Raw genomic sequence first — 12,627 nt, 5'->3', positions numbered from 1 at the left:
GATGGTGACTGGTCACTCATTGGGTGCAGGGAATTGAGAAATGTCCTTTATTTTTAAAGGTCATTTGCATCCCGAGAAAAGGTATCCTGGAGAGTATATTATTCTTAAAGCCAAGGTATTTAAAAATAAAATCAGAACCTCTAAGAGTGGCCTTTAGTTGTATTGTGCCTATGTGCAGAGACATCCACTAAGACCTCCAGTTATGGGGTAAGTTGATAGCAACTCAAGCTTGTTAAGGGAAGGGGGGATTTTAGAGCATAAAATTTGGAAACACCCTCAAAGGTTTTGTCTGGTGGGTTTTTCCTTTTAATACTTTGGTGACATATATACAGCATTACACTTTTTTCTACCATTTTGACTATTTTTAGTTTGCAATTCAATGGCATGTCGTACTTCCCAATGTTGTGTAACCATCACCATTATCCTCTATAATGTTTTCAGCATCCCAAAGAGAAATCGGGAGGCAGTTTTAAATTTTACATCTCTGTAATAATTTACGCCCAACCCAGTCATGAAATTGCTCAAATGACTAGAGTATTTTTTTTTCCCTAATGGAAGTTTAACACCAAATTTCAAGAGCTATCCAGACACCCAAAGACTCGACTCAGAGTAGTTCTAAGGTTTATCCCGGTAACTTTATGCTACAAACAGATCTAAAACTCCCCCTTCTTCTGCATGGCTCCCACTGGCCTGATAAAGAGGGGTGATTATAATTGTTGACAGGGGGTAACCTGGGTTATTGTCCCATGTGCCAGTGGAAAACTCAGAAACTTAGGCTGGAGGTATACATTCTCAGTCAAAATGGGACTCACCATAAAGAACTGTCAAATCAATCTGAAATTTTCCCTTTTAAAAAAACATGTATGAGAAATAGAAATGTTGTTAGGAGAGAGTCAATCCTCGGAAGTTTTATCACAAGGAGCATTTTTTTCTTTCTTTCCTTTGTATTGCATCTGTATGATGTTATGGATGTTAGCTGCATTTCCTGTGGCGATCGCTTTACAATATATGCAAATCAACTCATCATGCTGTACACCTTAAACTTATACAGTGACGTACGCCAATTATGTCTCAGGAAAACTGGAAAGAAAACTGGCTGTGTGATAATACATTTTAAATGTTTATTACAAAATTGTGTAGCATACTATTTGTGGCTACAAAATAGTCAATGTAGTGTTATGGGACAGTTTCTGTGTGTTCGGATGCTATGAAGTTGAAAGAACACACAGAAATGCACAAGAAGCTACAATGTGAAAATAAATTATTAATACAGTAACAGAAGTGTGAAATTAAGGTGGTTGTAGGAAATCTGATAGTGACATCTTAATTCACCACCATTTCCTAATTACCTGTGAGCGTAACTGACTTGATTGAATACTCTCTTTCTACGGTGGAACATTGACAATTCCTGTGGTCCTGTTAGGTCACTATTTACGGGAGAATTTAGCTTGGATTCGGTGGTATCCATTTACTAGGTTCCCATATGCTATAAGATGCCTCAGAATCACTGGAAACTCTGTGACAACACAGTTTTCTGGGTCCTGACCCAGAGTTTCTGATTCAGCGGGACCTCAGCTAGGATCGGAGGATCTGCATTTCTTTCTTTTTTTTTTTGTATTTTTCTGAAGTTGGAAATGGGGAGGCAGTCAGACAGACTCCCGAATGCGCCCGACCAGGATGCGCCCGGCATGCCCACCAAGGGGCGATGCTCTGCCCATCTGGGGCATCGCTCTGTTGCAACCAAGGCCATTCTAGCACCTGAGCCACAGAGCCATCCTCAGCGCCCGGGCCAACTTTGCTCCAATGGAGCCTTGGCTGAGGGAGGGGAAGAGAGAGACAGAGAGGAAGGAGAGGGGGAGGGGTGGAGAAGCAGATGGGCGCTTCTCCTGTGTGCCCTGGCCGGGAATCGAACCCGGGACTCCTGCATGCCAGGCTGACGCTCTACCACTGAGCCAACTGGCCAGGGCCTAGAATCTGCATTTCTAACAAGTTTTCTCATGATGTTGATGCTCCTGGTCCTGGGGTAACACTTTGAGAACCATCTATCCAAGATGGAGAAAAGACATAAATAAGAAATTAAAAAAATTTTTTTTTGTATTTTTCTGAAGCTGGAAACGGGGAGAGACAGACAGACTCCCGCATGCGCCCGACTGGATCCACCCAGTACGCCCACCAGGGGGTGATGCTCTGCCCCTCCGGGGCATTGCTTTGTTGTGAACAGAGCCACTCTAGCGCCTGGGGCAGAGGCCAAGGAGCCATCCCCAGAGCCCAGGCCATCTTTGCTCCAATGGAGCCCTGGCTGCGGGAGGGGAAGAGAGAGACAGAGAGGAAGGAGAGGGGGAGGGGTGGAGAAGCAGATGGGCGCTTCTCCTGTGTGCCCTGGCCAGGAATCGAACCCGGGACCTCTGCACGCCAGGCCGACGCTCTACCAGTGAGCCAACCAGCCAGGGCTAGAAATTTAAAATTTTTAAGTTAAATATAATTTTTTTAAAAAGGATGAGTATATATACATGTTCAGTAATTTATTATATGCATAGGTTTATATACGTAAAGAGAAGCTTCTGATTATGTTTCTCTTAGACGTCACACCCTAACTACTAGAAATGCATGTCTATTAACTCTGGGGTGCGGAGACTTCAGATGGCCTATCCACAGTTCCTTTGGGAGGCTCTACAAGGCCTTCAAGGGAAGAAGCTGAACTGTGGAGCTGAAATCAGGGGCTGAGGAGAGAGACCTGGGTGTGTCTGTGCTTGGCGGTGTGGGGGGTGCACTACCAGTGGACAGAAAACAAATTGAGGTTATGATAAAGGCTCCAAATCAAAAGCTATGCAGGCAGCAACTGTGAAGAGCGCCCCCTACAGGCAGCTCCACGTAATGGACTCCAGGGAAGCCAGCAGGGATGCATTAGTTCAATAGGTGAACCAACCTCATGGAATCACCAAAACATGGCCAAACATCGGCGAGTTCATGTAGTTTGACCAAATATACATTCACAGAGAGTTAACGATTCCCCTGATTGCATGGTGTCGGTCAGAAGCTGTACAGGGGATGCTCACTCCACGCAGTGTGTGCGGATGTGTAGGCGGGTGCCTGTATCCGTCTGGGTCCCACGCGGACCTCACCTGGGACACTGGTCGTTGGGCGTCACGCTCCCCGCCAGGCTCAGCTCCGGCACCAGCGCGGGCTCCCCGGGCCTCCTCCTGCTCCGGGCCGCTCTCTCCCGCACCCGCTGCTCCAGCGCGGCCCGATCAGTCGGCTCGGGAGGGGTGGGTCTCACCGGACCCTCCCCACGAAACGGCTCCTCCGGCTCCTCAGCAGGACGTCCCTCCTCTGCTTGTTTCTTTTTCTTTTTCTTGGTCCTCTGTTGGGTAAGAGGCAACCTGATGTCAACTAGAAAGCTGGGGATTTCACGTAGGAGCACAGGCTTCAGGTTCAGATAGACCTGGACGCGAACCCGGTTTCACCCCAGCCAGCTGTGCGCACTGAGACGGGCCGCTAAGCCGCTGACCTCTCCGTGCCTCGGTTTCTCCTCTACGCAATGAGGGCAGACACAGGAAACTCTTTCCAGGGCTGGCGAAGTGGGGCAATGCCGAGAAAGCACTTATCTCAGAGCCCGACCCTTAGCAAGGGCTTTAAATAAACGTGAACTATTCACATGGTTCTTAATATAGGTTCTCAAGGCCAAGGGCACATCTTGAAATCAAAGTCAGGCACAGAGCACAACTGGTTTTGCAAGTCACCCTCATCCCTTACTTATTGCCCTTGGATTCAATTTTGCAGGTCATGTGCGCAAACTTAGGTAGTTTCTGAGGGAGGCCCGGGAGCATCAACACCCTCCACCCAATGGGATGGTACTGCGTGTAAAATGCTTGACACATAAGTGAACCATCACCATCATTATCTGGCCACTCACACTGTCACAGTGATAACAGAGAGCTATCCACGGAAAAACTGGCTCTGGTTTCAGCCAGCTCTGTGGCTTGTTGAACAAGTGCATTCACTAGCACGATCACCCACTCATTCTCTTGTCCCCCAGCGAGGGGCCAGGGAGGGAGACAGAGCAGAGCCAGCAGGGCACCCCAGGCTGCTGGCTGGGTCCCCTCCCTCTGTCTCACTGGGCGCCCTGGTCCTTCCCTTGCCCAAGGTCAGCCCCGGTCAAGGCTGAGTCTCCGCGTACAGACCTGGGCTTTCTTCCAGGCTTGCCAGTGCTGATGCGCAGTTCTGTACTCCTCCATCCTCTGGTCGTACTCCTCTGCCTCTTCTTCCAACAGTTCGCTTATTTCAGCTTGAATTTCTGCTTCGTAGGCTTCCTCGTCGGCCTTCTGGTCCACCTTCTCCCTTTGAAATAATTTACAGAACCTTGGTTAGTTCTTGAAATGAAGTAATAGAGTAATTAAACACAGCAAAGACCTGTCCCGGGCTTGCTTTAAGGCAGGTCCTCTCCTAAAAGTTCTGCACAACATGTTAGTTCATGACCCCGTGATGCAGAGACCGATCATCTGCATTTTATACACGAGGAGACTGAGGCACAGAGAGGTTAAGTAACTTGCCCCAAAACACACAGTTGGTGGTGGAAGAACTGGAATATGAGCCCAATCTATCTAGCACTAAGCAACAGTGCCACTCTGAGTTAAGTGACCCAGATGGCCTACTGCCACGGTGCCCGTAAATTCTCCACCTATAGCGGTAGGAGTTTCGCTTGTAGGTATCCTATTCATTCTTCAAGTCTCTGAGGACCCATTCATCATGTTGCTACTGAGTCCCAAAAATCACGTTTTGACTCTGGATAAACGATTTGAGTTTTTCTTTGATGATTCTGCTGACAGTCCATCAGAGGTTTAACTCAACTCAAAGCAGCGTTCCCCCCAGGTGTGTTCTGTAGAACAGTAGCTCTGTGAGACGCCCTACAAAAAGGGTGCGGGGCCACCTCAACCCGAGGTTAAACTCACGGGAAAGGTCCCCGCTCATTTCTGCAGAGCCCTCCATATGTCAATGGGCAGCGTGACTCAGGAGGGGGTGGTCAGCATACCTGCCCAACACATCACACCCACACATCACCCCCAGGGTGTCCCACCCCTGCGCTGACCTCCTGTGTGGTCAGGTTGGGTCAACGCGTCAGGCCTGGCCTCTTAGAGTTCCTCATCCTTTTTCAAGAAACTCAGTCAAGTGCCTAGAGCTGACACATATTTGCTATGTACACATGTGGCCTGATGGCCTAGCAATTAGCTATCCCCAAGGCACAAACTCTTACAGATTTCTAGGATTCTAGCTGAGAAATCACTTTGGAATTTATAAATATAATAATTGGAGAAATTTGGCTCAAAAATTGAGTTTCAGCTCTGATAGATAAGGAAACATTGGCTTTTCTCCTTGTTATTCAGAAACACAGATAAGCTGGTGGGAATTTGGAAAGCTGTGCAGAGAAACAATTACGCTGTACCATAAGGTGCCTGTGTGAACCAAGGGTGTAAGGAGAGGGCGCTCCGGAAGAACTCAGGGAGCAGCACTTACGGCGAGAAGGGGTCTGAAGTGTCAGAAAAGGAAGTTTGTTACCTAGAGGGGACCTGAAGGGTAAATTTCCTATACATCTTTGTCCTAAACTGAGGAAGGAAAGAAGGAAGGAAGGAAGGAAGGAAGGAAGGAAGGAAGGAAGGAAGGAAGGAAGGAAGGAAGGAAAGGAGGGAGGGAGGGAGGGAGGGAGGGAGGGAGGGAGGGAGGGAGGAAAGAAGGAAGGAAGGAAGGAAGGAAGGAAGGAAGGAAGGAAGGAAGGAAGGAAGGAAGGAAGGAGAATATCTTGTAAATATTTATGCTCTGCTATGAGGTTGGAGGGGTAGCCGGAAAGACAGAATTTAGAAGTTGAAACACTGGAACTTCTGGGAAAGACCCATAATTTCTGTGGGAGAAACAATCTAAATCTGTTTCTCGCTAATTAATATTAAACGCGCATACACTGAGTGGCAGGTGCTCAGCTCGGGACCAGATATCCAATGGCGACGAGGTCCCTGACCTCCTAGAGTGCAGTCTTACATTTGTCCTGGAAACTGTAGAAAGTTTTCTCAGCCTTATGCTGATTACATTCCCCCCCACCTACCCACCACACACACATCACAATCTGCAGCTATCTTTTTTTTTTTTTTGTATTTTTCTGAAGCTGGAAACGGGGAGAGACAGTCAGACAGACTCCCGCATGCGCCCGACTGGGATCCACCTGGCACACCCACCAGGGGCGACGCTCTGCCCACCAGGGGGCGATGCTCTGCCCCTCCGGGGCATCGCTCTGCCGCAACCAGAGCCACTCTAGCGCCTGAGGCAGAGGCCAAGGAGCCATCCCCAGCGCCCGGGCCATCTTTACTCCAATAGAGCCTTGGCTGCGGGAGGGGAAGAGAGAGACAGAGAGGAAGGAGGTGGGGGGATGGAGAAGCAAATGGGCGCTTCTCCTATGTGCCCTGCCGGGAATCGAACCTGGGTGCCCCGCACGCCAGGCCGACGCTCTACCGCTGAGCCAACCGGCCAGGGCTGCAGCTATCTTTGGCTAAAATATGGCTCTTCTTAAAGCAAAGCACTGCTAATTGCCCACCTTTGTCACCTTTCATGTTGGTGTATGGGCACAGCACTTATTCAGAAGAAGCAATCAGAAAGGGACCAACCAACAAGGACACCCTTGAATTAACATATGCACGTGATTTTGCTGTGATAACTGAGCTCTTTATCATTAATCAAAGTCTGGTGAACGAGGCTTCATGAGCTTAAAGCTAGGAGAGCATCCTCTGCCCACACCATGCCCACCTCAACTCCAGGTGGATCAAAGATGGGTGTGAAAGACAAAGCTGTCAAGACCGCAGGAGACAATGGAGCAGACTGTCCACAGGACCCCGGGGGAGGGGGTCTCAGCACACAGGAAAAGTACCCACCACAAAAGACCGCTAGAGTCTTCTGAAAATTAAGAAATCCTACTGATCGACTATTCAGCAAAAAGAGAGTAAAAGGACAAGTCCCGAGGGGAGAGGCTGTCTGCAGCACACACCATCCGCCAGGGTCTCGTGAACAGGGAATGGGCCGAACTCCTATAAACTATGAGAAAGATAAAAGAGACAAACGGTCCAGTTCAGAAATGGACAAACGTCTTGGACAGACAGTTCATAGGAGAGGAAGTCAGGATGGCCAGTTCATGTGTGGGGACTAGAAACAGAAACACATCATCAGCTCGGCACAGTGTTCACATTTGACACCACCAGGCGATGTGGACGATGTGGGTGACGTGGAGCCACGGGGACACCGGTCAGAGGATAAGTCAGCTCAGACACTCTGGGAAAATGTTTGGACTCAGCAATGAGTCACATCTGGTGAAGTGCCTCCCCTATGCCTTGACAATTTCCCTTCCAGGTATATTTCTGGAAAACTTAGGCACACACACCCTAAAACATATGTTCCCAAAAATGTTTACAGAAGTGCCGTGTGTAAGAGTTGAGAAATAGAATCAACTCTAATGTTCACCAGCAGTAAAATGGAAAATGTTGTAATATTCATGTAATGAAGAAATAAAAGCAAACTACAGCTATATGCTTTAAAATTCATAAATTTCACAAAGCATTCAAGACGGGAAACAAGTGTGTGTATTCAATAAAGAACACACACAATTTGCTTTCATTTATGGGAAAGTCAAAAAGTTTATGTGCCTAGGGGTAAGAGGTGGTCAACCTATTTATAAGTAAAAGCAAAGAAACACTGGTCAGAAAAGTCCAGAAAATGGCTACTTCCAGGAGGGGGACATGGTTGAGGTTAGGAACCCGGGGCTGCCCGGGACTGGGAATGTCCTGTTTCTTAACCTGGGGAGTGGTTACATGGCTATTCATTTGGAAGTATGTTTTCTGTAATTATCTTTTTAAGCTGTAGCTATGTTTTATACATTTTTCTCTATGCGTGACATAACCCAATAAAACAATATATATATTTTAAAAGCCTACTTTCTCAAAACAAGTTTCAAGGGCGTATTCGTGAACCTCTGGAACTCCCGAAGGGACTTCATTTCTTTCCAGACTTTTATGATGGTCTTAAGCAATGTTCGATCTTTTTCTTGTTCAGCGTCACGGAGTTTTCTTGTTTGCCTACAAGATAGAATGCATGGGTGTCTATATAAAAGGTATTTAGCTGTGTTTGTAAATTAAAAGAAAAAAAAAACTAGTGACGTCATAGGCATTATATATTTAATTTAAGAGCTACAATATCTTAAGTACCAGAAAACTAAAATCTATGAACCCAAATTTGAAAACAATAGGATGTTAATCTGTTTTGAGAGGTTATTTGATTTTGCTTCGGTAGGTGAATCTGACTTAAACTTAACTAAATTACCTTCTAGACAAATCGCCACCATTGATACTGCAAAAATAAACGGCCCAGGAAATGCCGTTTTCATGAACTAAATGATTGTGAACATAGGGGACTAGGTTGCTGACCCAGTTAACAACACATACATTCAAGCCTCTGTTAACACAAATCAGAGGTTTCTCCCTTTAGTAGATGAAGTAATATTCGAGCATGCCTTGATGAGTTCTCAGCGCTAACTAGAGTAACAACATTTTTGACCTGATTTGAAAAAGCATCCTTGGAAAATGCTTCCATTTTCATGTCCATTAGAGGTTTCCGTAGTGTAGTGGTTATCACGTTCGCCTCACATGTCCATTACTTGAAATGTGTGGCTATTATCTAATGCCTTACTTTAAGCCCTCTCTACAAATGACAGCCCCGTCCAGAACCCAAATATACTCTATTATGTCATTAATTAATTAATTAGACAATTGTTTTTTTCTTGAGCATGGACCAGGTGTCATGCCAGGGGATTCAGAAGTGCCTAGGGCAAGGGTCCCCAAACTACGGCCCGCGGGCCACATGCGGCCCCCTGAGGCCATTTATCCGGCCCCCCGCTGCACTTCTGGAAGGGGCACCTCTTTCATTGGTGGTCAATGAAAGGAGCACATTGACCATCTCATTAGCCAAAAGCAGGCCCATAGTTCCCATTGAAATACTGGTCAGTTTCTTGATTTAAATTTACTTGTTTTTTATTTTAAATATTGTATTTGTTCCCGTTTTGTTTTTTTACTTTAAAATAAGATATGTGCAGTGTGCATAGGGATTTGTTCATAGTTTTTTTTATAGTCCGGCCTTCCAATGGTCTGAGGGACAGTGAACTGGCCCCTGTGTAAAAAATTTGGGGACCCCTTGCCTAGGGGATAGGAGGTGTCTCTGACCTCAGGAAGTTTAGTGCCGGAGACAGACACACAGAGAAAGGACTAGAACGTGCAGTGTGAGAGTCGCCTAAGAGAGTGTCCTAGGAAGCTGGAGGCAGTTTCCGGAGTGAGCGCCTCCTGCCCTCCAGAAGGAAGGCCTGAGACGGGAGGTGGTACAGAGAGGCACAAGAGGGCTGGGTTTCTAATCCTTCAGCTGGTGGCTGTGGGAAAGGAAGATGGTGGAAGATGACAGCCAGTTCGTGGTTGGGTGACCAAGATTCGGGACTCTCTGAAGACCTCGGAAAAGCAAGCAAGTGTCACGTGAACTAGAGTAAGAAGTGTTTTTCTTGAGGAGCAGTGGTTAAAACCACATTGCAGTTAAAGGCACAGACGTTGGAACCAGACGACCCAGGTTTAAATCCTGATTCTATCATTTACTGGCTGGCACGCGTCTTTCCTGTCCACATGTACCACCAGCATATAGCCAGGGCAGATGAGTACTGTCTCAGGTGTTCTTCTGTAGACTTAGTAAACTGTATCACACAGCAAGTATCCTCTCACACCTGGATTTTTAAATCCAGCATTGTTTTATCCATATTGATATTCAGATCTAACTCAGTCATTTCAACGCTGGTATAGATGTTCAGTGTTAACAGTCTAGGAGATGTGTTCATTGCTATAGGGTTATTTCTGCATTCTCATTTTGTAAATGATGCTGTGAAGTCCTTGTACATGCTTCCAGCTGCACATGTGCACATGGCTCCTTGAGGTATACACGTCTGCACAGAATTGCTGGGTCCTAGCTGATGGGCACTTCAACACTTTGCTTGTCTGTGTCCAGACTGTTCCCTAACATGGTGGCTGTAGCAATATTTGTTTATACCATCAGAGGGTGTGAGTTATAACATCACACCTCCTTATTTTTTTATTGGGTTTAAAATTTGGTGTTATTATGATAGCTATATCTCATTGTTTCTTTTGACTTTATTTCACCTGTACTCAGTGTATTCAGAAAAACTGAAGAAAAAAAAAAAGGCTCCCACAAGTACACATCAAAAAGGAAAAATGCAGCAGTGACAATTACAGACTTGACTCACCGAATCTCAGATTTATACTCTTTGATGGCTTTTTGCGTTATATCAAGGTCTGTCTGAACAGCATTTCGTAGAGCTTGGAGCTTAAAAAGATATGGATATAAGTTGTGAGTTAGACACTCTCCTCGCTACTGCAAATAAAGTGCTCTGCCTGGAGCTGCCTATAAAGTGAGCCACCCACAATATGAGCCACGGGACCCGTCTTGTGATTGGACGTCCAAGCACCCAGCCATTACCAGGCCTTCACCAAAACGAGCTTTGACAAAGGGCTATTTCTTCTATTCTTAAAATAAAAAGAAAAAACATGTAATACTAAAGAACATTCTATGTCTCTCTTTGTTCTCTGGCCCAGATAATCAAGGGGTTCATGAGAAATATTACTTTTATGTAAGTTTCTCAGGAACAAGGTTTCTTTCGAGGCTAAAAGTGGAACATTCTGGGTCCTGAATGTACAATGATATTCTTGTGATGTAAAAAGACCATAAAATAATAGACTCATGAGAGGAGGTGTCATGGAGTTATCTTTTATTCTCGGGGGGGGGGGGGGGCGGTAACTTTTAATGTCAGGAAATAAGGTTAAAATTGCCTGTAGTCAAAATTACCCATGAAAATTCCACAGTATAGGATTATATTGGAAATTAAAACAAAACAAGTAGCCATTTCTCTGAGCATCAGTGGAAACAACTGACTTGTGTTTAGGTTAAAGGAAGTTACATATAGAAATGTAACTTCTCTACGGACTGACAGATTCTCTAGGGACAGAGAGATTCTCAAGCCTTGAACAGTCTCAGCTCTGAGATCACCTGAGCAAGACACAGACCGCCAAGCATCCCCCATCTAACACCCACTCCTGGTGAGTGAGATCGCTTGCACTGTTTGCACAAATCTTTCTCTTGAAGCCAAGTGTGTGCCACTGAATGTGCCCTGGTTCAAGTACGTCATCACGTCCTTCCCTTTCCTTCTAGGTACGACAACATGTCACTCGTCCTAGAAAGAGGGACCACGTCTTGAGTGTTTGCTGGGGGAGGGACCTCTGTTGTTGGGGCTCAGGTACGACAACATGTCACTCGTCCTAGAAAGAGGGACCACGTTTTGAGTGTTTGCTGGGAGAGGGACCTCTGTTGTTGGGGCTCAGGTACAACAACATGTCACTCGTCCTAGAAAGAGGGACCACGTCTTGAGTGTTTGCTGGGGGAGGGACCCCTGTTGTTGGGGTTCATCAGAAGACCCAACCCCCCCATCAATGTGCAGGAGGAGTGTACCTTATCAGTGAGAAACTTTGCCTTGTTTCTCTGGCATCTGGCAAGGTACTGGTCATATAACTGGGCCAGCTTGGCGGCCAAAACATGCTCTCGGCTAAAGCAGGGATGATGAGTGAAGATTAGCCCCGAAATGTCAATGTCCAGCTGGAAATTCCCAGGAGGGTCTCCAGACCCCAGCATATGTTGACTTCTGTGCACGTATCTGACCGCCTGTCAAGGAGAGCAGAGTGTAGAAGGAACAGTCACAGCCCTCACTAGGCGATGCCCTAAGAAGCAACAGGGAGACAGTCAGAGGCACAGAATACCCCGGGCCCTGGTCAGACCAGGAGGAGGATGCTCCATCCCCTCTTGCCTGCAGGTTTTAGGGTCCTGCTCTTTTCTGAATACTTGACAGGTAAAATGAAAGACAAGAGTGAGAAAGGTCTTTGGGATTTTCTCTCTCCCAACTCAGTCCTAATCTTTGTCCTGAATACTATTTTGTCTCTTGGGTTTTGTAGCTGGCGACCTTGAAATTCTTTTAACGAGAGAAGCATGGATTTTTGGTCCAAACTGATCACTACTGGGATCATAGCTATGCTCTCCATATGCAAAGTAATGGCGGGAGAGGGAGACTGAGCAGCTGAGTGTGTGGAAAACAGCAACGGAAACTTCCCCTGGGACTTTCCCGGATTGCTTGGTGTATCGTGTGTCAGGTAAATCTCTGTTTTTATTGCATAAAATCTTCAGGCTGTGCTACATCCATTGATCACGACTGCTTTTGTGGGCACCTCAGTTTTGAGGTTGGGCAGTCCAAGGTGGAGTGGCCTTTCCGATTTTATGTTTTTATTTTTACGGAGACACTGACTGTGATTGGAATGTGGGCTTTGAGACTCATCACTCAATCCCCCTTTGTGCAGAATGGAGCTTTTTGGAAGCTCCTTGCGTTACCTGGAAAATGAGAATATAAGTCATATGGCAGAAATATATTATTTATATGTTATGAGGTTAAATGGGAGTTGTAAAAAGTCAAGCGAGGATGGAAGCCTCGGCCCCTCGTAAACTGTGGGT

General features: G+C 46.3%; 1 protein-coding gene across 5 annotated transcripts in view; it reads right to left on the bottom strand.

Annotated features, from left to right (window-relative positions):
- CC2D2A (coiled-coil and C2 domain containing 2A) overlaps nt 1-12,627 on the bottom strand; it is a 122,664-nt gene that overhangs the window by 64,185 nt on the left and 45,852 nt on the right. For all 5 annotated transcript variants that reach the window (XM_066384848.1, XM_066384847.1, XM_066384846.1 and 2 more), the window contains 5 exons: nt 11,581-11,790; nt 10,322-10,401; nt 7,965-8,105; nt 4,182-4,338; nt 3,123-3,361 (listed from right to left, as the gene is read on the bottom strand). In XM_066384848.1, coding sequence (XP_066240945.1) covers nt 3,123-3,361; nt 4,182-4,338; nt 7,965-8,105; nt 10,322-10,401; nt 11,581-11,790 — 827 coding nt within the window. The remainder of the gene's footprint in view (nt 1-3,122; nt 3,362-4,181; nt 4,339-7,964; nt 8,106-10,321; nt 10,402-11,580; nt 11,791-12,627) is intronic.

The sequence above is a fragment of the Saccopteryx leptura genome, chromosome 5 (genome assembly GCF_036850995.1).
Source record: "Saccopteryx leptura isolate mSacLep1 chromosome 5, mSacLep1_pri_phased_curated, whole genome shotgun sequence".
Taxonomy (NCBI): domain Eukaryota; kingdom Metazoa; phylum Chordata; class Mammalia; order Chiroptera; family Emballonuridae; genus Saccopteryx; species Saccopteryx leptura.
The sequence above is the reverse complement of the archived record's forward strand: the minus strand, read 5'-3'. Positions and strand labels throughout refer to the sequence as shown.